We start from the raw sequence: 27,495 nt of genomic DNA on the forward strand, positions 1-27,495 counted from the left end.
TTTAAATCCTTCCCCTTCCCTAACATTCCCTTATGAAGTAAGACAATAGTTGCCCACCTTCAACTATCCTATCCTACAGAGCCTGTCTCCTTCTCTTTTGGGGTTATTTTTTACTGTATATCTTCCTCCATAGTTATACCAATTTTTTTCTAATTTAAATGGTACCAAGTGGGAGTTAGGAGAAAGGGCAGACAAACCAGTCTTTGAGAAGACAGGAAGAGTCCTAAATCTGACTCATCCCATTCATGTTTGCAGTGGCCCCATTCAGGGATGTTTTCTATCAGTTGGGGTCATGAGGTGGGAGGGGCAGAGCAAACAAAGCAAAATGGGGAAACAATTTACTCATTGTGACTGGCACATTTATTAATTAGGACACTATCATTCAATAGCAAGAAATTATAAGAGACACAGTAGAGACAGGATAGAGAATGAGAATGGAGACTGGAAAGGTCATATCAACACTATTTTCTGCTGTTTCATGGATGAATAGATGGACAATATTTTCAGTTAGAAAAAGATGAAATCTAAGCTACCAATAAGATCAAACAGGATGCCAGAGAAAAAGAGATGCAAAAATGGGAAAAACCCATGTCAACAATTTGGTAAGAAAACTGTACAGTAAATAAGTGAACAAACTACAGCCACTCTCTATTGCAGACAGAGTTGGACAGCTCCTAATAGTGAATGAAGAGCACTTGTTCTCAATTTTTTGCAGTAAACAAGAAAATTAGATGACATTGTTTGTAAACACAGGAAGATAAAGGATAGAAGATAGTTTTATCTGAATTCACTGTAAAATTTTTGTGAAACCAACTGTATGATAATGATCTTCTGGCAATCAAGGAACTTTTACCTTAGCATAATTGAACATGGGCCAAATTGCCTGTTTCTGATATTTGGCTCATTCCAAGCCTGCTTCTCCTTCATTGTCAAATTGTAAAGAAAGCTGTTAACTGCATAAACTGGTAGCAGCAGACTCTTACCTCAGCCCCAATTCACTGGGTAGCATTTACTAGCTTCATTTTCCCTTCTTTAGGCAAGTTAGAATCAATTTTTCTATTTTACAATATTGAGGTAACTGTAGAGAAATCAAGAATAGGAAGCACATAATAAATACGGACACTTAATAAAACAATATTTTCTTTAAAGCACAAACAATGTTGCAACAGTGTCCCTGGTCTGTCCAACAGCCCATTCTAATCCTAACATACCTACAGATGTTTGGGATTTTACTCTTCCCCTGTCCAGTGCAACTTTGGAAATCTGCTGTAAAGAGACCTTTTGTTTAGTCTCAAATACACAAAAAATATCTGCCACCAAGACCTGGATCACTCCCCTCAAGTGTTCCCAGAAATTCGCTAATCAAACCTCTTATTCTCATGGGTTGAATGCCAGCATTTTCAGGCCCCTGATCAGACAATGACACAACATATTCCGAGTCCCCAAAGAGGCAGGCACGATTATACCTCCCCTCTTTCAAGACACACCTTTGATCACACTTTGCAACAGGTCACCTGAACTCAATCTGCCTAAAATAAGGCAGTGAAACTCCCACCGCCCCCACCGTTCTATGTTGCTTTGGATAGAGTGGAAAATCCAGTTTTCTCCAACAGGAAGATTCAGTTTAAGATTCTTTATATTCTGGACTACTAGGGACAAGCTAGGGTCAGACCTTCAGATGGGTGAAAAATAGGTTGGCTGGGAAGTTCTGGTACCGATGCAACTTGCAACTGGCCCCATTCTTGCAGTGCTAGCCTCCAACTAACCCGCGCCGCCCGTTATGCGATCTACGCCAGCCAGGGCACCCATTCTGTTTCCAATGCTTTTAATAGACTTTCACATCAGGCGGAGAGAGATACGTCAGCAGGCCACTTCCTTCATCTCTGCAGCACTTTGTCGGACTCGAAGGAGAGCAGACTCGCAATTTTCCCTTTGGCGGACATACCCGTAGAGTTCGCCTGCCTCTAAAGGCGCCCCGACCACGCCCCCTCTTTTGCTCTCCCTCCTCCTCGCCGCACTTTCTGCCCGCAGTCCAATCTCCGCCCAAGGCGAGCAAGGCCGCCTTTTTCTCTGGCCGTCGCCATCTCTTTCGGCCCGCCTCTTGTGTTGGCAAGCTGGCCAATCCGGCCCTAGCCGGTAACGGGGAGCTGTACCGCGCGTGGGTTTCCCCCCTCGCCCTCTTTTGCTTCTTCGCGCTCGCAGAGGCCAGGCGCTTTCCTCTCGCCTCCTTTGCTGCTCGCTGGACAACGGTATAGTAAGTGACACTCCCTAACCCCGCCCTGTCTTATTTGCGTCTCTCCTGTCGCGCCTTCCGCTCCCTTCTTTTAAAGAAAGGGTGTGCTCGCAAAACCCCGTTTGCAGAAAACCAGAACTACTCGTGGAGCGAGAAGTAGCTAGCGTGGTAATGGAGCAATGCTTGACTCGGTGTGGACGCTGCGGGGGTAGAAACTGTGCAATGGCAGGTGCCGGGCTGGCTCTCTCGCCTGGGAGTTATCTGTACGCGCGCGTTTCTTTCTCGCTGGGGTTCCTTCTGCGGGACTCTCGAAAGAAGGGGTGACTTGGGAGCATAAAACCCAAGACCTTGAGCCCGGAGCTCCTGGCGGGAAAAAATAACCACCTTCTCTCATCTTCTCGCCGTTCCCCTGGGGATTTGCTTGAGCTTCAAAAGAAGACGCGCGTCGCGAACTCCAGGCGCACACCTTGGAGGAACTTTGACCTTGCCCAGCTGACTAACTGTCATCGCTGTTTGGGTCTTGCTCTCTCCTCTGCTTCAGGCACTCCTTGACTGTAGGCCACTTTGAAGAGTCTCTTCCCTCTCTACTTCCCCAAAGTATCTTATCTAGAAATGTGGGACTGGGAGGGAGAGTCTTGTTTAAAGAAGGAAAGCGTTGCCTCTGCCCTCAGACCTGAAGGTGACCTAATTCAGAACATGAATTGAGAAGTGGTACGATTGGTCAAATAAATATTTTTATTTCAAGGCAGTATTGGTGAATATATATTTCCCAAGAATTACTTAAGGATTTGGGGTTTCATGTTCATTGGGTCATAGACTTTACAGTAGTGGAGAAAGGAAACTTACCTTGTCATACAAGTATAATGGAATTGGGATTGGAAGGTCAAATGATGATTCTGCTCCTAAGCATCCTAGTTTTACACCAAGCCCTGCCCCTGGTTTATAGCTTTCACAACTACCAGGGGCAGCCCTCTGCTAGCTGAAGATGGTAGGAAATGTAGTCCAACCCACACAGAAGCATCAGCATGCTGTTTTCTCATTTGTGTTGAGTAATTGGAAAATGCTGTAGCTTTTAAGGAGCTTTTATTGTACACGTGTGTTGTCCTACTGGGATAAATGCATTTGCTTATTAAATCATCCAGTTAAACTGTGCTATTTCTTTTTGTTGAAAAGCTTTCTATGGCAATGTTTAATTGCTGTACAAGATAAAACAGTCATATGGTAATCACCTCTTAATGTATGAAACAGAGATAGAAATACATTTTCTACTTGAACTGCTTAGTCTTACACTGTCTTCTCTTCCCTCCACTTTCAAACCAAATTTTATGAAACAAGCATACTCTTTAGTCATAATGATTCAGGTGTATAACCAAGTAAGTGGGAATATATAATGGGAAAATGCTATTATAAAATTACATTTTTTCTGAAACTAGCTGCTATTCTATTTTTAAATGAATCCTCCTTTCCTAGGTTTCAGAAGTGAAGATAAAAATAAATGATTTGAATTCAGTACTACATGATATAAAAAGTGGAATATTCATAATATGAATGTAATTTTTTTAGAGAAGCTATTTTTAGCTCTTTGTGTTGTTTCAAATTTTATATTTAGAAAAGAGAAAATATTAGCTGACTAACCTAGTAATAGTAATAGTAGTAAAGTTGGAAGGGACCTTGGAGGTCATCTAGTCCAACCCCCTGCTCAGACAGGAAACCCTACACCATTTCGGACAAATGGCTGTCCAGTCTCTTCTTAAAAACTTCCAGTGTTGGAGCATTTACTGCTTCTGGAGGCAGGCTGTTCCACTGATTAATTGTTCTCACTGTCAGGAAGTTTCTCCTTAGTTCTAGGTTGCTTCTCTCCTTGATTAGTCTCCACCCTTTGCTTCTTGTCCTGCCTTCAGGTGCTTTGGAAAATAGCTTAATTCCCTCTTCTTTATGGCAGCCCCTGAAATTACAATTCTTTAAGATAATCCATAAGATGCTAACATTGAAGTTACAGAGAAATGCAAACATATTTTAAATTAATCAATTGATTTAAAATTGGATAAGCAAAGTGAGAACTATTTAAAAGATTCATCTCCAGAATATAAGAATGCCATCTTTCTTAAGCAAAATTGATCTGTTTTAAAAGGGCATATATCATACAAACGTTTAAAAAAAACTGGATATATATCTAATGAACATGTATTTTTGGAATTTAGGTTAACTGAGAGTCATGCAGGTGTAAAGATGCATTGTGAAATAGAATATAATATATAATCTCAGGTCATTGTGTACTGGTAAATCTATCCCTATAAGTCTTTAGAAATCTGGAATGTTCAGTTATATTGCCAAGAAATACCTGAGCTTTTAGCTGAATACTCGATATTGAGAAAGCAAGTAATATTTTACAAAATTTAGGGTTAAAGATGTTTTTAATATAATGCAGGTGCAGATTAAAGCTTCATCCCATACCATTGATTTATGACCTGATGCAATGTGGGTAAATGGGCATAAACTACACAGTGCTTCTTGTATAACTGGAATAGCTAGATGAGCAAGCAGAATGTTCAATGTTTCATCTTACTGTTTTTAATATTGCTGGAATTTCTGAGAGATACAGAATTATGTAGTTCACAGGAATATGTTCAAAGTCACTATATAGACAAATTATTGCAACAGTAATTATAAAAGCATAGTCATGCTTTTATGATAGGATGTATTATACTTCCCCAGTAATACATTATTATATATATATTTCATATAGAGGTTCAGAATAACTATTGTATAGTATCCAATGGTTTTAGGGTTTTTTTTGGGGGGGGGAAGTACAGATTGTTAACACCAACCTATTCCCACCCTGGGAATAAGGCAAAGGTGACATTATGAGCATATGCCCTTTAAAATGGTTAGTGAGGCATTCTCATACTATTATTGTTAAGTATGTGGGGAGGAGAAGTAATGTTTAATACAGTACCATTTGGATATTTTTAAATAGTTGTCTTCAGAAGAGTTTTTTCTAAAACTGCCCCTGAAATAGCAGATTCAGTGATGCTGTTCATTATCTCAGTTATTTTCAGAATTCTGAACTGGGGTTTAAAAACTTTGGTATATTCAAATTCAGCAAGTATCACAGGAGAAGTGTCACAGCCTAGATGAAAGTCTGGGGTCAGACTTACTTCATTTCTCCTGCAGATTGCTTGGTGGATGGTTTCCCCACTGCATGGTGACCTGCTGAAAAGGGTCTTGTCTTATCAAATGCTCCTTACACAAAATCAAATGCTTGTCTTATCAAATGCTGCTTACACAAAATCAGGACAGTACTATTTAGCACAGGGGTCTTCAAACTTGACCCTTTTATGACTTGTGGACTTCAACTCCCAGAATTCCTCAGCCTGCATCCCTGGCTGAAGAATTCTGGGAGTCGAAGTCTACAAGCCATAAAAGGGCCAAGTTTGAAGACCTCTAATTTAGCAGGAAGTAAGAACAGAGGCAGTAAAGGCAGAAATCACTAATGGAGAAATGCTTTATTTTAGGACAGCAGATTCCTACTGTGTTAGGGGCAAAAGTCTTCATAAAAACCATAGAAGCAATTATTCAGAGAGCTGGTGGGTTCCCCTTTATTGGATGTATTTAGGGGAGACTAAATAGCCATGCTACCTTCAGGTTCAGCTGCAGTCATGCATGGAAGTGAGCAGGTGCTACTTCTGGATCAATCTGTATACAATAATGCCATATCAGTTTTTTATTCTATGCACATTTCAATAGGAATGAGTCCCTTGAATGTACTATGGCTTACTCTTGAATAAAGGAGAGAGTGGGCTGTATAGCAGACAGCAAAATAGGAAGAAACCTTAGAAAAGAAATCCATTTCCTTTTCTTTTGGGGGTATTTATGGATGCATTCATCAAATGGAAGATTTTTTAAAGGCAGAAGAATGAGGTGACACTTCTGGCTAAGGGTTCCAGAAAAAAAGCATGCTGCTTGGGTGGGACCCAAGGCTTGCTGTTCCATCCGCTAATTCTAAGCTTGTCATACATTTTGACAACAATGATCACCTATCTCCAACTTTAGCTCCAGGTCAGCCCTGGATCACAGCAGAGCTTCTTGTGTGGGCTTCTCATACTGTTCAGAAAAGTGCAAGAAACACATGGCAGAAAGTGGGCCTACCACTTCCTCTCCCTTGGTATTTACAAATGCAGAGCGCCTCCCTTGTCTTAACTATTGTAAACTATATAGTAACTTATTATGATTTTTTTAGTTACATATTTAAAGACTTACGTTGTTTCCAGCATTGATTGGAAAAGAAATCGGGAACAATTCTACCAGGGTTTTATTTTTATGATCTTAAGCATCCAGATTTGCTGTGACGTTGCCTTGAATGTAATTTAGCTAGTTGTGGATTACTTTTGAAATGCTTTCCAGGCCCTTTGAATGCGTGATACGTTCGGAGCGTTTCCTTGTTTTCTGCAGACTGAAAGACAAACTGAGCGTTTGCAGTCCAGTCGTGTTTTGTGCATCGGCGTAACCTTTTACCTACTTTTTCTAAGCGTGTCATGTGATCATTCCCTGCTGCGGTGGAAGGGCGGGGTTTCAAGAAGTTGCTGCTTTGAGAAAGAGCTTTTCAAATGACAATACCTCCGTAAACTGAATCCCGAGTTTTTAATGGTAATGGGCGTAAAGAAAAGGGTGGATTAAGCATATCATACGTGTTTGTTACTTGCCTTACTCCAAAGGGATCTCTTCCTGATAGCATTACAGCTAATGGAAGTGATTCAGTTGTATAAAAATAGAACTAGCTGCTTATACTGTATATAATTTTCTGCTCCTAAAAAAATAATGCATTATTACACTGTGTAGTTGAAGTAATAGGCAGTTCTGGAGATTGAAGTAAGGATCCGTAAACCGTTGGATTATAAACTAAGTATTCCTCGCATGATAACCCATACATTTGCACTATTTGAGCACATTATTGATTTATATTGAATCAATTTTCAGAAACTGAATTAGAGGATGGGTTGTTTAAATGCAGCCTGATCCGGAATTGTGGGAAGCCTCATGCAGATCTAATGTCGCACATTCAATGTGGCTGATGATTTAAATCAAGAAAGTACTGTTATTCACTTTCTTGAATAACAGTATTATATGTTGTATATTAATAATGAGTTTCATCCTATATTCTTAAACAGTTATTGCAGATTTTATAGATGCGAGACTATGAAATTTTAGGTCCTCAGTTCTAAATGTGAAGCTGCTGAAAATTAACTATCTCAATATGTTGTAGAGAACATTCCAAGTTAAAAAATAACCTTGTTCTTCAAGATAGCAGTGTCATCCAGGTATTTGCATATATTATCAGTGTAGATAGTGTTTTTCTTTTTTGCATCAGTCTATTTTTCCTACTGTTGGGGATGCATTTTCTTATATTGTACTCCTGATGTTTGAATTTGAACTAACAGGCTTTTATTTGGTCTTGCAATGCAGGTTGAATTAGATCCCAAAGAAAAAATCCATATATTCTTGCTTAATTCCCATTTGGTGAGTAGGACTCTATTTCTTTATGAACCATCTTGTGTTTTTTTTAAAGTTTTCTAATAACTTTTCTATGTTACTGACAGAAAAGTTGTAAAGCTATGTTGATATTATCGTATGAAAAAATAAGACACCAGCCTTGTATTTTCTCTTTCACTCTATTTCCCCACATGATCTGAATGTATGGGCTTTGCCAAATAATATGTCAGCAGTACTAATAAAAGTTTCCTCTTATTCTCATTGGAGAGATTTGATGGCACTTCTGCATTCCTCCACAGAGAGATTTCAATCATTTCTAAATTAAGACGCATGCTCTGTAATGCTGTGGCCTTTTACCTAGTTTTCTGGGACAAAACACATGACCACTTCAGAAATGTGGAGGCGGAGAAAGACTGCATTAGACAATGAAACCTCTTTTACTATCCAGATAATAATCTTAAAAAAGAATGAAGTTTTGATTTTTTTTAGAAAAAAGGTAATTGCAACAAAGATTGGGTTTTTTTGTTGAATAATGTTTCATAATCATGATTAGCAACGTTGAAGATTTTTCCTGTGAAAAGCAAATATTTAGAATGATATTAGCAGCCATAACAGAGCCACAGTTAAAGGAATTGGAGAATGAGGAAATACTACTTAGGCAACATTACAATTGTGTTTGGTTCTGTTTGGTTTTTGGTTAGATTAATACCTTGTGGAATTATTTCATATAGGGGAAAGTTGTGTGTGACAGAACACTTTATGTGTGACAGAACACTAAAAATAGGTAACAAACATACCTTAAAGATTATTAGATTGGCTAGAGATAAAATGTACAATTTACATGCTAATGTATGTAATCCATCTGCTAAATCTTTAAAACACGGCTTCCCAGATTTGCTGTTCTCTAGGTTTGTTGGGACTACTGTACCATTATCCCAAATCCCAGAAAGTTTAACACTTAAAGATCTTAGACAAGCCACTGTCTTAAATTGCATAGAAATGTCATTGAAACAACAATTCTTCCCTCCTTCTTATTTATCTCTTTACCTTGGGAGTGAATCACATATGCTTCATTGCCCTCTATCCATAGCACTGAGGTACTGAAGGGGGAGAGACTTTCCATAGATGTATTTTCTTTTCTTAGTAACTTTTCAGTGTAAAATGTGTACAAATTCCTCAGTACTCAAAAGTAGCTTGACCTTGAAATTTCAACTCTTGATATGGTGAATGTTTGAGAATCCTAGGATATTATTACATTTATTCTGTCAATTGTTGCTGTTCCAGTCCTACTTCAGTATGCTGTGGTTTTTTCCTTTTGCTTTCTAATTTTTTAACATTTATAAAACTTAAGTCATAAAAATTAAAACTGAAAAGTCAAAACAAGAAAATAAAATTGAAATAAAACCACAAGGAACAGTGCAATACAGCATATCTAAAATTGTTTATGATTAAAATAACCTAGCAAATGAAGAGTTTTATTTCTCAGTAAGAAAGCCTCTCAGAAGAACATTTCATCACTACCTGGAATAAACAATGGGAGAAAACAGCTCAACTTACATTTGGCTTTTTTCCCAAGTTAAACCTATTCTTTATTTTTATTTTTTTTCATATGAGCTTCAAAAAGCTCTTTAGGAAAATTCTTAAAAATTCTTAAGAACATTCATATGCATCTTGCTGTCATCTCTGTATGTCAGTCTTTCTATCTATAAATTTCTGTTGCTAAGCAAGATGCTTATTAAGAGTTTTGTCCCATTTTATGACCTTTCTTGCCACAGTTGTTAAGTGAATCATTGCAGTTAAGTTAGTATCATGGTTGTTAAGTGAATCTGGCTTCCCCATTTATTTTGTTTATCAGAAGACGCAAAAGGTGATCCCATGACCTCAGGACACTGCAACCGTCATAAATACATGCCAGTTGCCAAGCATCCAAATTTTGATCACATGATCATGGGAATGCTGCAGTGGTCATAAGTATGAAAAATGGTCATTAATCACTTTTCAATGCCATTTTAGTCACTGAATGGTTGTAAGTTCAGAACTACCTGTACATTTATGTGTTTTAAGTTCTGAAATATATTGGCTGGTTGATACACACATCTTCAAGGAGCAAATTGAGTGCAATTACACTGCAAACTAGGAATTTCTCTTTCCTCAAATGACGCAATATTATAAAAATACCATCTCTGTCTTGCCAGCTGTCTTGCCTTATTATTTTTCAAATAATATAGCAAATGCAGCTAGATTATTTACAAAATTAATTGTAACATTTAAGAAAAACATTTAGAGAAACATTTAGATTTCGTAAATATCTTCAATAAACTTGTCCTCTTGCATTTGAAAGTAAATATTAGTCCTGGAATTGGCTTGAAAAGCAAACTTGCATCTATGTAGCTGAGGAAGAAGGAATGAACTATATAAAAGATGTGATATTAAATATGTTAATAAAAATATTTAAAAGTTTTAAGAAGGAAAATAAGCTGTGATCTATAGAGGTAAAGATGTTTATGGTCCAAATGAATAAGGAGCATGCTTCGGAGGCTACAGGCTGTTGTCAACCAGGATATAAAAATTATTCTAGAAGAATATTGTGTTTTAGGTTTGATAAATCTTCCAAGAACTGTAAGAACTTTAATTAAAACAGCAGTGAATCTACATAATAAATAATGTATGAAGCAATCTTATTTGTTATTCTGGGCATATTTTTGATCTTCTAATAAATCTTTACAGTAATTTTTGGAGTGACATCTGAGATTTTTGGTAAATCCTGATGTTCTTCTTAGCCATGGGATGGGACAGTGATTAAGTCCCTTTGGTTTTATCTTAGTTGTTTTTTTTCTTTATATACTTTATTTATTTTTAATTTATATCTGTATGCCACCGACATTGACCATGTCTATGTTTCCACTGAAAGATTAAGAAAAGAGTAATAGTCACGTGGTATTTACCAACTGGAAAAAAAACAAGATAGCAAATATTAGATCCTCATTAATTTGCCCAATGTTACGTTATTTTTTGTGTAATACATGGATGACCAAAGGGAAGAGATGCTGCCTAAGAAACAACCAGGCAAAAGAGGCAGGAGCCCCCATTGGCTTGCAGTCAGAGAAAGAAACTTAGGAAGAAACCACCGTAATGAATGAAACAATTAAAAGTGATGGCTAAAAATTTGTATTTTCAGATCTGCAAGGTTCTGTTAATACAGCTTTATAATAATTAGCTCATCTGGTCAAATTTCCTATCTGGTTTATCTGGGAGGGTTGACATTTTGTTTCCAATTTAATATCTCATGCCATGTAAATGGCTACTGATTTTTTTTTAATTGTTCTTTCACTTGGCAGATACATTTTAAGAATGGCGGAAGCCCATCAAGCAGTTGCATTTCAGTTTACAGTAACACCAGATGGAATTGATTTGCGCATGAGCCATGAAGCGCTTAGGCAGATCTATCTATCTGGGCTCTATTCCTGGAAGAAAAAGTTCATCAGATTCAAGGTAACGCAGATAAACACAGATTTGTACTTGGGGCAGGGCACGCAACAAACAAACAAAAATATGAATGCTGCACATCCATATTTCATGATTTCTTTAACTCATTGCCATCTATCAATAAGCTACCCTATGAAGCAATTATGGACAGTCCCATCTCTACCATTTTAAATTCTGTAGAAGAAAAATGAAATTCTAGAAATAATTATCATGCTTCAAGATATTTTTAAAGGTTCCCTATGTGTGTCTATATTTTTTAATCGTCATATTAGGGTCTGACAACCATTGGTATTTTTGAGATCCTCTTTCCACTGAGATTTTTGCTTCGCACTATCCATTAAATGATAGAAAACATTCTCTGGGTGTAACATTGTTTTGGATGTCTGAAAGTTGACTCATGGCAACTGGACTTGTTCCAATTCACAAAACGTCTAACAACCAAATAAGTCCAGTTGCCAGTGAATCTTCATTGATATCATGCTGGACAGTCTGTTTTTCTTGTCATTACTGATGTGTGTATGCGTGTGTGTGTGTGTGTGTTTAAAGCTGCTTAACAACTTTAAACATTGCAAGAAGGTGGATAAAGACACTCTGAGGAGAGTACGCCCGGGAGACTCAGCCATGGCCAGGTTCTATGGCCTGCCAAAGATACATAAAGAAAGTGTTCCCCTTCGCCCTATCTTCTCATTTAAAGGCACACCAAACTTGGAGCTGGCCAGATGGCTGAGCAATTGGATCAGCCATTCAGTGGATAACAGCGCGACTACTATAAGGTCAGCAGAAGAGTTCCTTGAAAAAATCAGACCCCTAAGGGTGGAGGATGACGAAGTGATGGTGTCATTCGATGTCACCTCACTCTTCACCTCTATCCCACAAGATTTAGCGGTCACAATGTTGAGAGACCACTTAAACGAAGAGGGAAAAGGACAACATCAAGACTCTCTACAGACTGAGGACTTGGTAAAGTTGATAGAGGTATGCTTAAAAACGTATTTTACTTTCCAAGGGACCATGTATGAACAGGTTAAAGGGACGCCAATGGGATCACCGATCTCAAGCATAATAGCAGAGGCAGTCCTACAACGGCTGGAGTCTATAGCAATGACTAAGCATCAACCTAAGTTTTGGGTCCGTTATGTTGATGACACGTTTGTAGTCATCAAAAGACGCGATAAAACAAGCTTCATGGATACACTGAATTCGGTATACCCAGACATCGGTTTCACAGCAGAGGAGGAGAGTCAGGGATCCCTGGCTTTCTTAGATGTGCTAGTCAGCCGCCAGCCAGACGGGACCCTACATACAAGGATATACCGGAAACCAGAGCACACCAACAGAACCCTCCATGATAAGAGCAATCACCCACAAAGCAAGCTGTGTCAGGACGTTGTTTAAACGTATAGACTTGCATTGCAACACAGCCAAGGCAAGAGCTAAGGAAAGAAACCATCTTTTCCGTGTCTGTAAATATAATGATTACCCAGTGGAATTCATCAAATGCCACAGCGGACCATCCAAAGAACCACAAACCAACAGGACATTAACACAAACCATACGTGTCCCCCTCCCATACATCAACAACATATCGGAGGCAACAGCCCGGTTACTAGCCCCCTATAATACAAAAATGGCTCACAAACCAGACCAGACGTTACGCTCCAGAATCATGCACCCCAAAGATTCGCTCCCCAATGAGAAAAAATCGTCAGTAATATACAGGTTTAAATGCAAGGATTGTCCCTGCAATTATATTGGGGAGACCTCTAAAAGATTAAAAACTAGGGTGCATGAGCATGAGCTGGCTGTCAAAAGATGTGAACAACACTCGCAAGTATGGACCCACATGACCAATTTTGGTCATAAGTTCGACCTCACCAACGTACAAACCTTATCCAGAGATGCACCAAAGGAGGCCGCCTACTCAAAGAGGCTTGGCTCTCCGATGAGAACTCTATAAACTGGCATGTAGAACTCTGCCTGGCACACCAGACACTGAGAACTTGGGACAAACAACATCACGAATCCCAACGAAAACAACCCACTCGCCTGTCACAAGGCCAGGGTAATAAGACAATAGAGAGAAAAACCGGCCAAAACAATAATAGACTGACAGTGCTCACTGAGAGGACAATAGAGAAAGGGGGAACAAAGAATGCACCCCAATAATGCCGTAGGCATATATAATTTAACTCACCCTATGGGGTTAGGAGAGGATGGGGTGAAAGTAACATCACAACCCGTTGACAACCAGACAGTGAGTATCTGTGAATGATCGGCAGAAGATCCTTCCCTGGGAATTTGCACACGAGCAAAAAAAGCACGAGAGTTGTTAAGTGGGGGAGCGGAGCCCAATGGACAATCTACAGAGGGTTCGGTGATACGGAGGCAAGGACTACGAACAATGGATAAGAGGAAGAGGGATTGGAGTGAACAGCAAGAAGGAGGTTCCCTGGATGCCCTGGAGCACCCCTGGAGTGGAGCAATACCCCCCAATAGAGGAGCGGACGTAAGAACACATTGGCCAGAAGCCCCCATGCCAGACATTTGAACATGCTCGGCAGACGGCACTGAAAATGCCCGCACATGCTCAGAAACAGCGGGGCGAAAGAGCAGGAGGGCAGAATTAAACTTATAGCACATTGACAGCCCCATAGAGAGAGAACGGATGCGATCCGGAGTGAGGAGAGGGAACGAACCAGAAAGTTTGATGCAATGCGAGGGTTGGAGTGATACGAACAAAGTGAACATCAAAAAAAAGGGGGGGGAGGAGAGAACAGCTACTCCAGAAATCAATGAAGACATAGCGGATGTTTACGGAGGCATGAGAAGGACGATTGAAAGAGAAAGGGGGGAGGAAAGAATAGCAAGCCCAAGACTCAATAGGGTGGAAGTAAACAACAAGAGCAGGAGGGCGGAATTAAACATATAGCGCATCGGCAGTCCCATAGAGAGAGAACGGATGTGATTCGGGTTGAGGAGAGGGAATGAACTGGAACGTTTGATGCAATGTGAGGGTTGGAGCGACACGAACAAAGCGAACACCAAAAAGGGGGGAGGAGAGAACAGCGACTCCAAAAAGCAATGAGGACGCGGCGGATGGTTACGGAAGCATGAGAAGGACAATCGAAAGAGAAAAGGGGGAGGAAAGAACAGCAAGTCCGAGACTCAATAGAGTGGAAGTAAACAACTGGACACATAACAAAGGAAGCGAATGGCCAAAAAAGGGGAGAAAGGAAAACGGTAACTTTGGGAACCAGTGGTGGGATAATAGACAACGGTGTATGTACGAAGGAGGAGATTGGAGGAAGAGAGGTGAACAGCGGAATTGCAACCTTAAAAAACATCAAGAAAACAGCCAAGGCGCGTCACCTAGGAATTAAACAATTAGGATTATTGGATGGTCCGATGACTAGGTCCAGGAGCCGTGCGCAAAACCGGATAGTGTTATAAAAAGAGACTCCCATTGACCTACTCTTAATCTCTGATGATGTCGGTAGTGCTGACCGATGAAAGCTCAGCATTTTATTAAACGATTTTTAGTTTAATTTTATCCTGGTGTTCGCATTTATTTGTTTTTACTGTATGGCTTTACCCAGGATTCAAATGTATAATATGGATCTCTAAAGAAGGCAAATACTGCAAGGCAGACGGCATCCATATGGTAAAGTCTTCCAATATGCTGGGTCCGTTCTTTGAAAGTTTCTTTTGAGAATGTAAAGTGATGGTTTCAAAAACCAGAAAATAAAGTATAGGTATCTTCTCTTTCCAGAATGGCATAATCACAGGAGTCTATCCTGCTAGCCCATCCAGTTGGCTCATTGTTGTAGTAGGAGTAATGTCAACTATGTATGCAAAAATAGATCCTTCACTGGGATTAATAGCTAAAATCAACCGGACGCTGGATACAACGTAAGTAAACTTCTGTCCTTGATTTGTCAGTATCAGTTAATCTTTTTGATCATTGTTGGGGATGCTGAAGCCTTCAAAATTTTGGTTTAGAATAGAAGTGTCCTCGACTTACAAACTTTCTTTAGAGACTGTTTGAAATTAGAATGGCACTGAAAGAAGGGACTTTTGATCTGTATCCAAAGTTATGCCCACTGCAGCACCTCTGTAATCATGTAAACAAAATTTGGGTGCCTGGCAATCCACCACCCCCCTTTTACAATCATAATAAAATGCAGGTAGTCCTTGATCATTCAACCTCTGAAGTTAACTGAAGTAACGATAGTGCTGAAAAAATAACTTTACAGCTTCTTTATGATCATTTTACAACTTCTGCAGTATCCATCAGTCATATAATCACTGTTACAGTTAATTATATGTTCTCCTGTGTCCCACTTTTTTTTTTCTCTCTTGCAGAGCAAAAAGATGAGAAAAAGGGATTGCAAGCACATTGAAAACAGCATGATTGTACTGGCAGCCTGGGGCTGGGACCCATGGGCACTTTACACAAACAGCTTACAGCATTCTGTTGAAATCTCTTTATTTCTCTGCAAGGGAGAAGGGGCAGTAGAGAAAAGCTATTTCTATAGGCAGTCTCTCCTTTGCCTGACCCTTTCCCACTTCTAAGGTGATGGCATTTGCTCTCGATGTTTAGGAGATAAGATAAGATAGCTTGAAATTCTTTCTCTCTGCTCTCTCTTCTCTTGATGGGGATAGGAGGAGGAAAAAAGCAAGTAATTTCTGTATCAATCTTTTTTGCCTGACCATTCCTCTTCCCCCACCACCTCGACAGAGTACAGAGATTGGATAGGAAGATATTTAAAAAGAGTAATGTTAATTTTTTGTCTAAATGTCTGCCCTTATTGCTCCCCACATTGAGCCTGTGGTAGATAAAACCATTCAGATTCCTTCATTTTTGGATATAGACACTGAAATATTTTTAATGGATTTATGAGTATAGCCATGGAGGCGTTTTCTCCTTACTGTTTAAAAATCATTGTCTGCAGTAATGATGCAATTAGAATTAAAGTCTGGGCTTTATGTTGGCTGTATCCCTCCATTGAAAAATAATTATATTATCTCAGTGCAACTTTTCTAGACGTATTAGAGAAGGTATAATCAACGCTTTGTTCCATATCAGAGGTACTATTTTTAAATATGAAAAAGAGAAACATGTATTAGAATAAGTACTCTTCTCTGAAAACCAGTATAACTATCTTTCAGTTTATGCCAGACATGTGGCAAAGTGGTTTCATGTAGCCCACGAAGCCATCCTGGAAACAGTGAGGGAACGGACCCCATTGCCTTGGCCCTGGCCCAGGCCAGCTGGGAGCCAATATACAATTTTGTGGTGGCTATCTATACTGAAACGCATTCAGTCTTAGCTCCATAAGCACACCCCCCCCCCCGTATGGCCAGAGAGGAACAGTGAGGCTTAGCACTTGCCCTGGTCCCACCCCCTTCTGCCAGAGACCCTCAGATCTATTCCACTCCTGCCCAGGCCCCCACAGGCACCCTTGACACAAACGATGTAGAGCTGGCCACACCCACCCAGTAGGCCACACCCACCCTGGCCGCACCCACTCGGCCCCCTGAAGGCAACCGCAGTGCTGATGCAGCCCTCAATGAAATTGAATTTGGCACCCCTGGTTTATGCATAGACTGGAAGTCATCCCACCCCCAGCCCCCCCCCCACTGTTATCCCCATGCCTCTTGGGATATATTTTTACTTAACTTGTGGGTTGATAATTTTTGCCAAAGTTTGCAATTTTTACCCATAATAAGTATTCTTTTTTTTAATGAACAGACCCTTCTTAGTCTATCATGGTTTTAAAATTCTGTAAAATTGTTGACTCAGGCTTTTAATTCTCTCTCTCTCTTTTTTTTAACAGTGGCTATATGTCCAACCAAACACAGAATATTGTCAGTGGGATTCTGTTTGGGACAGGGCTATGGGTGACTCTTATTTTCTCAATGCGCTACTCTTTGAAGATGCTGCTTTCGTACCATGGTTGGATATTTGCAGAGCATGGAAAAATGTCTACAAGAAACAAGATATGGATGGTAAGGTAATTTTAACATATGCGTGAAAGTGATATTGACATAATCTTGCCTTACTATAACCACTATGTCAAGTGTCCTCTGTCGGCTGCCAACGAACTCCAGAAACGCAGGAACAAAGTGACCAGCAAGACTTTAATGCATGCAAAAGGAAAGTCAGCACTGGGAGTGGTTTGCTCCCAGTGCCTTACATAGATGTGCCCCGCCCTCCATCCCCACCCCAATCAGCAAGCCAACATTCGGTCCGTGCAGGTAAAAGCTGTAGCTCCAGTTCCGACTCCCCCCCCCCTCCGATGCATCAGTGCAACCACATGGCCTCTGCAGGACCAGCTGTCCTATCCGGAAGCCCGTTATTGTCCTGCTCCTCCCCCTGCCACCAGCGTGGCTCTACAACAGACAGTTCCTCTGAGAAGTAGCTCCACGCAGCAACCGGCGTCCTCCCCCAGCAGACAGCTCTTCTGGGAGGTAGCTCCATGCAGCAACCGGCGTCCTCCCCCAGCCGCTGGTAACACAGGGGCTTGACACTATCTGAAGATTTGTTTTCAGAATGACGACCTTTGCTTAAAATATGTATTTATTATTATTATTATTATTTATATATTAATTGGATTTATATGGCCATCCATTTCACCATAGAAAATTTGGGTGGCTAACGCCACCATATTTAACATTTTATAATTAAATTAATCACACTGGTTTTCCCCAGGGGGTTAGGGGGTTTTACATTGTGGGATTTTAATGGTGTAAGCCACCCAGAGTTCACCATGTGTGACTTGGGGAGCCATATAAATGTGTTTCATAAGTACATAAATAAACAATTTTGTAATTTAAGAGTTGATTAGCTAATGAAAGTCCTTGACTTTTGACCATAATTGAATTTGCAATGATAGTTGTAAAGTGATCAATGTGATTTTATAACTTTTTTTGCGATGGTTATCAAGTCAATGCCGTGGTTGTTAAGGGAACCCATTGTTCACTTTGGCACTGTTTTTGCCAGAAACTAGAACTAAATGCTGGTTTTTGGTGAAAAATGTATAATTCATGGTAAGATGCCTGGGGCATGGCAAACAGTCATAAATATGGGCTAGTTGCCAAGGATCCAAAATGTGGTCACATGACCAGGGAGGTTCTAGCTGTCAGAACTTCAGAACCAGGTCATAAGTACCTTTTGGGGGATCGATCATATCTTTAAACAGTTGCTAAGCGGCCGATTGTAAATAGAAGACTACTTGTACTGTAAACCAGCTTTTTTGTTGTAAAGCATACCAGATCTATTATTTATATACTGCTAAAACTCCTCGTTGTTAATTTGTAACCTTCAATTGAGCAAAACAGTAGATCATAGGGCAAGAATTTTTGAATCAATGTCTCTCAAATGGGCTAACTTAACAGAAAGCATCCAAAAACCATTACTCCCATGGAATTGAAATTTAGAAAAGTTGTAACCTCTTCATTGTCACTGCACTGCTGCATAGTCAGGTGTGGTTACATGATTGTCATTTCCAATGCTCCCTGCCAGCTTCCCACAATATCACTGAGGAAGCCATTGGTAAGTGTGACCTTTTCTAAGGTGATGTACCTTAGGGATTGAAATTTGGCAAATTGTGTAATTTCTGATTACACTTCTCAGAAACCTGTAATTGCATGGGGCAAGAGAAGACAGATCCATGCCCTCTTGCCTAAATCCCTTTGACCCTTGCAGGTTCTGATGGGCTGCTTTGAAACTGAGGCCGAAGTTTGAAATCTCTTAACAGCAGTGGGTGATGAGGGAAGGCTGAGCTGCTGGCAAAGTAGGGTTGGCTGGGGGCTTCTGGCAGTCAATGGGTACACCCACTTCCTCCCTGGAGAGAAAGTCCCTTGGAGACATGCTGGGATGCAGTTTTCTTTGCAGTCTACAACTCCCTTTGTTCCGGTTCCCTCTAGCAGGCAGTTGCACAGGTCAGCTGAGGGGATGGAAGAGGAGGAGGAAAAGCTTCACTGGGACTCTGCTGAGGATCATGAGAGGAAGAGAAACAGCACCAACCTATATGTGGAAAGAAGAATGTCTAAATGGGTCACGGGTTGTTTACTAGGAACTAAACTTCAATCATATAGCATGGGCTTAGAAATATATCTATATAGCAGGGTTATATGCAATTACCTCCCATGGTTCATACGAACTACTATTTCTGTTTATAGGTAGAATATAAACGGAATATATAGGAAAGCAACTAAAATTTTAAATACTTCCGTAAATAATAAAAAGCAGTTGTATACTAAATGTCTGATAGTTTACTTCAGAGATAATTTCAAAATTTTTTCATTTGAATACAGGCTGTATCTGAAGGGTAAGGCCCAGAGCATTGCTTTGTCATAGCTTAATGTTTCCATTGGCTGAGTATTTGGCATGCCCTATAGTTTTATTACTTTAAATCTGTTTTGTTTAAATAATGCTATGCTTGGGCATTGTTAACGACTGTAACTAATACGTTCTGCTGTTTTGATTTTTTTTACTCCTGTATATAAACAGGAAATCATTTACCATTACTGAAATGGCAAACGTGTGGAGAAATTCAGTTGATAATTGCTTTCTTTCTGTAAGGACTAAAACCCTCAACTTTTGAACAATATTAACATAATTGGATGGCTTGTGCCTTCCTGAGTCTCATCAGATGTTCTGGATTTCCACTGTTGAAGTCTTGTGCATTGAGGGGAAATTTGTTTTACTTTAAAACATTAAATTGTCCTGGCCATTCAAGGTTTTCCCCTAATCCTTATTTCTCATAATTTTTCTAATTTAGTTATAAATATTTTTTCTTTTTAAAAAAGAACTTTGAGAGAGATCGTTATTATAACCTGTTAATCTGTATTCTTGGAACGAGGAATTATATGTTCTGCAAAATATCAGAAAATAGAGTGTAATTATTTTTGTGATAGCTATGCTTTTAGGAAGAGAATTTTATAATGCCATGTTAAAGAGAATTCCTACTTAGAGGTAAAAATATCTCCCATTGAGACAATGCCTATTGTACTGAACCATTGTTTTCTATGGATAAGTAGGGCAAGAAGGATAAGTACTTCATGAGCCACAGTTGAAAGTGTCATGACTTCAGATATTTGTACTTATGAATATTGTCTATGAGTAGACATAAACAAATAGAGTAAAAACTTCCCTACTGTGATAAAATGGAAAACTAAAACATCTTTTGAGCAATCTAAAAATTATTTAACATTATTCGGAATCATTCTCCAATCTTGGTGTGATCTGCAGAGGGATCTGCCTGTTGGAAATTTCCTTCAGTATCAGACAGGAACTTTCCTATACAAAAACCTAGTCTACAGCTTGCTTTAGTGATTTTGGTGCTACTGTTCCTCTCTTTATTAATGTCAGTCCATCAGCATAAACCAAAATGGACAAGTAAGGAAGCCAGCAAAAACCAAAAACATGATAGCATGCACACAGCACCTGAAATTGGTTCAATCACTATGATTACCGCCACAATGGTGCAGATCATGCCTATAGAAGGACTTGTAATGGAGGAAAGTGGAAAATGGTACTTCAACATCAGATAGAAAAATTCAAACTAAGCTGGCCTTGCCTATGGGTTGGGCATGAGAGGAAAGTTGTGTCATGCTGATGTGTCCTTCAAGAACAATTAGCGAGGCATATTTGAGCCAATGGTAAAGGTGCATAAATATGTGTCTTAAGTATACTCCACATGCTTAAGAGTTCTTCAAATGGAAGAACTTCAAATGGAAGTTCTTCAATGGAAGAGTGGAAATTACCCACTTACAAAATTTGCCCCATTGAAAGAATATCTGTACTCGTTCCAATATACTATCCTTTAGCAGTTGTGCTACTAACATTTTTCGTATGTAGAAAATTGAAAAGTCTCATTTATGTTGCACTGTCAGTGTGCATGCTATGGACTTTAATGAGGGTCTTCCTCCTGAAGCAATAAAACCGGGGGGGGGGGGGAGAACAGGGAAACATTAGATGTAATTAAATTTCAATTAGAATTGGGAATTGCCCTGTCCTAACCAAGAGCAAAAATTATATTTATTGAAGAGGGTAACATTTAAAAATTTTTAAAAACTATACATTGATGAAATAACAGATTCACGATTTACTCTGACCATCATCTTCAGTAAAGGAAGTGCAAAGGCACAATGCTTATTTTCAAAATTTTATGTTTCTCCCAAGTCGAAGTATATAGAAGCAGATTACAGTAAAAACAAAAAAGTATGTAAAACAATATATTAGCACAATATAAAACTACATCCTGAATGTTGTTTCATATTATGTTAACGTATAATACTGTTTCTATATTAAAAGAATGGTGAGAGGAAAAATAGTTTGCCAACACTCCCTCTGGTGAAGACACTTTTTTCATCCAGTCTGCAAAATGTTATTTTTCCTGTTTTATTTCCAGGCACTTGTGAAACTTTTTTCTGGTCGTAAACCAATGCTGTACAGCTTTCAGACCTCACTACCACGCCTTCCTGTTCCAGCTGTAAAGGATACTGTAAATAGGGTAAGGTGAATATTTGAACCTTTTCTCCCTAGACATTTAGATTCGGGTGAAATGCTAATTTTGATCTGCTTCATCTAAAGACTTGTACCAGGGGGAAAAAAACATTCCCAAAATTAATATGGTATTTTGTTAAATTAATTCCCGATACAAGTAGAGTTGTAATTATTATTTGATTTATTCACTGATCATGTTTTTTGCATTATGTTTATACTGTTAAAGACCAGATATCCAAGTCTTCAAATGTCATTTCTTCTTAATGATTTTAGTATTTAGAATCAGTTCGTCCTCTTATGAATAACGAAGAATTTAAAAGAATGGAAGGTCTTGGCAAAGATTTTGCTGTAAATCTGGGACCAAAGCTACAGTGGTATCTGAAGTTAAAGTCTTGGTGGGCTACAAATTATGTAAGTAGGTAAATCAAGTGCTTTCATGAAATCATACCTTTTTAAGTTACACATTTTTTCTTCATTTCTGATTTTAAATTTTCCCCAAAGCTACTTTATAAAAGAAAAAAATATGCTTAACATTTTAGTGTGCAACCTTACCCTATTAGCATTATTTGTAGAAAGTGGTAATAGCCACTTTGATGTACTTACCCACAAAAGTGAAAAGTGATTTTAAACAATCCTATCATACTCAAAAACATTGACTGATATTGTTATTTGTCTTCACTAGCTGAAAACAGCTTCTGGTGCGTAAATTAAACTTGCAAATTATTTGTTTTCTTGTTTATGTATTTAGATGATTTATAAACCAACTTACTGCAGAGGGTTTAGGCAGTATATAAAATCAAAACATAAGACAAGGAACGCAACAATAAAAAAAGATGGGCAATTGCACTGAGTAAAAAAAAAATATCAAAAATTCATTAATTACAGTAGAAAAAGACTGATTGCCCCTCATACAACATGTAATTGAGAATCAGTCTGATCTTTCAGCCCTTTGTGTTATTATCCTAAGCAAATATGACAACTTTGGATGAAGCTCATTTTCTACTTGTTCATTCGCTACATTCTTTTTTGGCTGCAATATTACTTGAAAGCTTCAGCAAAAATAAATCAGCACCAGTTTCATATTGTTCTGCAATAAGCCAAAAAACAAAACAAAACCCAACAACCTATGTCAGGGGCTTCCGCGGTCACTTGTCCAACAATTCTTGCGAGCATTAACCAAGACGGCATTTTCCCTTTCCCACAGGAAAAAGAAGTAAGGTTAGATGAGCTTTCTTTAACAACTGTTGGGTGGAAGTTGTTGCTTATATAAAACCAATATGTGCACCCAAAGGAATCAAGTTACCATAATTTGTAGCTTATTGATTGAACCAATTGTATCTAAATGACTATGCATTTTGATATTCTGCTGAGTTTCATAGATAAATGAACCAGATCATTTCTTTGTTGTAGGTTAGTGATTGGTGGGAGGAATACATTTATCTTCGAGGACGTGGGCCTATTATGGTAAACAGCAATTACTTTGCCATGGTGAGTGAACTATTCAGTTTAACCACAAATTGCCACTCGGCTGGAATAAGGTCACAACTAATACCCCAATTGACATGTACTTGCCTGGATAAGAATTTGTGTATATATAGGAACAAACAAATGTCATTATTTCAATGTATCCTAAAGCAAATCAGTGGTAACAACATCTGTTATTCTGGGCTTATTTTCACTATGTGCTAATATTGTTGTTCATGATGTAACAAGAAATGGTCTTGTTATGCATGTGACATGTGTCCTGTGACATCAAAACATGGAATCTAGATAGAGGTATAAAAATAAGTATACGTCAAGAGCACAGGTGCTATTGATTCACTAATGGCAGCAGATTATATGTTATGGGCAACATGCGTTTTTGATTTTGGTGTAAACCAGACAACCCGTGCTCCATTGGGTCATCATTTCAGAGATATTTCCTTACCTAAACAGAGAAATAGAATGAGCAAGAGTGGGCAAAAAAAAGCACTTGGAGCAGAAACATTTTCCCCATTAATTTCCTTTCCCTCCCTTTCCCAGCAGGCAAGTAAGTGGCTATTGCAAGGGATTGTGAAACTGGCTGGGAAACTATCATGGAACATTGAAAATGGAAGATCATATGATAGTAGCTGCATCCCAGCAGTGCAGCAGCAGCCAGTAGCACTGAAGCAGTCACAACTTTCATTCTCTCAGATGTCATGTGGGCTGGATTTTGAACACATTCTATAAGTTAGCCTATTTGAGTACCTTGGTTCAAAAATTGTTGCCCTATGATGTGCCATTTCACCCAATTAAAAGTCATGATAAGTTTTAATAGTATATAGATTTCACAGTATACTTTTGCTTCAAACACTCTGCTTTCAGAATTATCTTAGCCTTAGAAGTATGTTCTCCATTTTTTTTTTATCACCAAAATCTAAAAAGTTCCGAATAGCTTATCCTCTCTTTAGTTCCCATGTTTGTAGGGACCTCATATAGGGACGTGACATTTTAGATCATTATTCAAGTATGTTATTATAGGGATCTCTAAGGAAAAAAAGATTGTGTATTTTGTGTGTACTTTTGTTTCCCTATTACTGCAACAATATTATTGCTTCTGGGTATCTAAAAAGGTCCTCGCAAACATAACACTTTAACACCTGTTCCTGCCTCTTTTCATCTTTTAGGATTTTCTGTATTTTACTCCAACTGCTGTGCAGGCAGCTAGAGCTGGCAATGCCATCCATGCTATTTTGCTGTATAGAAGAAAACTGGATAGACAGCAAATCCAGCCAGTATGTAAATTTTCCAACTTTTTCGAATCTCATATGTAAGATTATTTCTATTGGCAGATTGCCGAGAGGAAAAATAAAATATCTGATGTCAAATATAAATATAATGTGTACATGACCTGGTAAAATAAATGAAAAAAAAAAAGCAGGATTGTTGAGGAATAGAGAGTTAGGGACCAAATTAAAATTAATTATATGGGCAAGCCAGGAAGGGGTTTTTTTTCAGGCTCATGTAAATAGGCCATTTTTTTTGTTAATTTCAGATTCAGTGGGTATTTAATCCTATTCACATAATAGCAATAACGTTCCAATCTTAGAACTTAGGATAAATAATTTTGGAGAGATTTTTGTGTATCCTGCAAAAAAGTTTAGCATCTTTGTGTACTTGTATTGAATAGTCACCTACTTCAAGATTAGCAACTTGATGCTTACAGGTATCATGGTACCGATTGATTCAGTTTTATTTATATCTCCATGTGCACATGCAGACACAAACACCATAATTGTGCCAGACCGTGTGTTCTGACAAGGCTTTGGAAGATTTAAGCCATTTAATATTTTTAACTTTCTTTTAAATTAAAATTGTATTATTTTAAAAAAAATATTTGGAGGTCTTCAGTATTATACACATTATAATACTCAGTTCCTAAAAATTTTGCAATACTTGTAATATTAAAAATCCAGCGCTATGCATGGGAAAAACTAAATAAAGTGCTGGTCTTTAAATCTTATCTTTTCTGTAAAAGGTAGCTTCCTGCTGATGAAGAATGGAGTATTGCTATAGAGATATGACTCTTTTACTGAACCTTCCTATTTTACTATAGTTCTTCATGTCTGAAATTTGGGTCTGTTTATTTCCAAAGTCACAATGTGACTATTTCAAGTGTACTTCACTGTTTGTTGTTATGAGCAGGTATTTCTGGCTCCTCATAACTGTGGAGTGAGTAGAAATTTGGGCTGACCAATATATTTATAAGTATGGAATGAGTACAACATATATATATTAACATGGACTGCTATATAGAAATAAGTGTATGATTCAACTTCCATTTTAGCTATTCCTGTCCTATGCGTAATCACTATGAAGTATTAATATGAAGTATTAAATCTAGACTAGTTTCTTGTATATAACCTAACAACTTCCTCCAAATACAAGGTATCTTTGATAAATAGGAAAAAGAACTCAAGTTTTCATTTGGTTATAAGGCTGTAGTATAGGCCATATGTGAAATGACTGTGAAATATTTGGGAACTTGCAGAGATTACATTGGCATAAAGAAGACACAGATGACTATGCTGTGTTCCATGAAGGGTCTTTTTCCCCCCAATGTGGGTGTTTCTTCTATTTTTAAAATGGAAATTTGATATACAAAAATGCAGAGGAAGATGATCTCAAATCTCCAATGCATAGGATAGAACGTGCAGAGAAAAAACAAATGAAGGTCTGTTTGCACACATAAACACATATAAAGTAAGTTACATTTGTATGAGGCCCTTTTGCCACTATTGCAGGGGCTCTCAAATTTTGCATAATTACATAAATACCCTAAAGAAAATAGTTGAATGCTACCTAAAAACTATGGGAAGAAAAGATACATTTTGAAAACTATGCTTTTGAAAGATACTTCATTAACAGAAGGCATCTCCAGTGGAAAGGTCACCTGGCAGACACATTCAGTCATTAATGTCAAGTTAAAAATCACATAAAACCTGTTTTCTCAAATAGGAATGACTTCTTTATAGGTAATTGCTCCAGGCCTGAAGTGCTCTGGGGATCCTCAGATCTTCTGGTAATCTCTGTAACCTTCACTTATGCTTTTTTTTCTTTACATCCTAATTATTTCTGTAAAACACAATTGTAATGCTCATTTGTGGCATAGATTCTTCTGATGGGATCCACTGTTCCACTCTGCTCAGCTCAATGGGAGAGGATGTTTAACACCTCCCGTATTCCAGGAAGTGAAACAGGTAAGAAGGATCATCAGGAAACATGGAGCTCAGAGAATTCAATGTATAAAATAATGCCAGAATTCCCTCTTAACTCTATTGCGCTAATTGCAAATCTTTATATTTACAGTATGCAGAGTCTGGACATTTGCATTATTCTGATTCAAAGAGGGCAAGAGACCTTTGGGTCTATATCTGTCTCTTCCTGGTTCTTGAAGAAGTTGTGCCTTTTCCACAACTTATAGAACAGCCGTGTGCCTTAGGAACTTTTTTTATTTTTTAGTTAACAAAATGGCAGCAGAATGGTAACAAGTAGTTACATCTTAACATCTCTTTCACTCAAATAGTGGTTTTCCTGAGCTCACATGGCTTCAGCATAAGCCTGGGAAAAGTGTCATTTCTTTAAGCCGCAGTCAACAGGTACCGTAAAGAGTCCAATGCTAGGTGTGAAGCTCCCTTGCCTGTTTTATATTCTGATGGCACATCCTAACCTAAGGAAATGAATTGTACACTTCAAACAATGTGGTAGCTGGTGAGTGAATCTACAGCCAATTTACAATACTTCACTGCCTAAAAAGAAAAGATTTTAGCTTGGGTTTCTACAAGTTTTGCTTGCAGAAAGAATTGCTGTTGGGAAATGGCTTGCTACCTATTATGGAGGTTTGGTTTTGTGTGATTATTAATATTTTTGTTTCCATTTCTTTAGGTCGTCTTATTTTCAACCACTTCTTTAATCTTCGTGACAGCTATACTTTCTCCTTATTCTGAAACCTTTGTTTGGGGGCTATTTTGATTTTCCTTTTTTCCTTTCAGCTTATGATTCACAATACCATCCCACTGTGCTCTTCCCAGTATGAACGTTTGTTCAACACTAGCCGTATACCAGGCATAGAGACAGGTACAGTGTTTGTCCTGTCAATGTATTTGGCCCCTCCTTTACATTCCGTATATAGCAAATTACTGCATCATATAATGGTCACATTTGCTAATAAAGCTGTGTGCTTTTTCTTGCAGAAAATACTGTGCTTTTAATATAGTGTGATAAGAGAACCAGTTCTTAAAACTGTATGGGC

General features: G+C 38.5%; 1 protein-coding gene across 5 annotated transcripts in view; it reads left to right on the top strand.

Annotated features, from left to right (window-relative positions):
- Window positions 1-1,608: 1,608 nt before the first annotated feature.
- CPT1A (carnitine palmitoyltransferase 1A) overlaps window positions 1,609-27,495 on the top strand; it is a 50,367-nt gene continuing 24,480 nt past the window's right edge. The window contains exons 1-10 of one of the 5 annotated variants that reach the window (XM_039331267.1): window positions 1,609-2,254; window positions 7,697-7,750; window positions 11,062-11,215; window positions 14,979-15,118; window positions 17,047-17,218; window positions 21,628-21,729; window positions 21,996-22,133; window positions 23,133-23,210; window positions 24,371-24,478; window positions 27,236-27,320. In XM_039331267.1, the coding sequence (XP_039187201.1) occupies window positions 11,075-11,215; window positions 14,979-15,118; window positions 17,047-17,218; window positions 21,628-21,729; window positions 21,996-22,133; window positions 23,133-23,210; window positions 24,371-24,478; window positions 27,236-27,320 (964 nt within the window). In that variant the 5' untranslated portion in view covers window positions 1,609-2,254; window positions 7,697-7,750; window positions 11,062-11,074. Of the gene's footprint in view, window positions 2,255-2,324; window positions 2,402-6,792; window positions 6,881-7,696; window positions 7,751-11,061; window positions 11,216-14,978; window positions 15,119-17,046; window positions 17,219-21,627; window positions 21,730-21,995; window positions 22,134-23,132; window positions 23,211-24,370; window positions 24,479-26,355; window positions 26,444-27,235; window positions 27,321-27,495 lie in introns of those variants that run through there. The other 4 variants (XM_039331264.1, XM_039331263.1, XM_039331265.1 and 1 more) reach the window with 4 other exon arrangements.

This window comes from Crotalus tigris, unplaced genomic scaffold (genome assembly GCF_016545835.1).
Source record: "Crotalus tigris isolate CLP2741 ecotype Arizona unplaced genomic scaffold, ASM1654583v1 scf7180000024436.1354646, whole genome shotgun sequence".
NCBI lineage: Eukaryota > Metazoa > Chordata > Lepidosauria > Squamata > Viperidae > Crotalus > Crotalus tigris.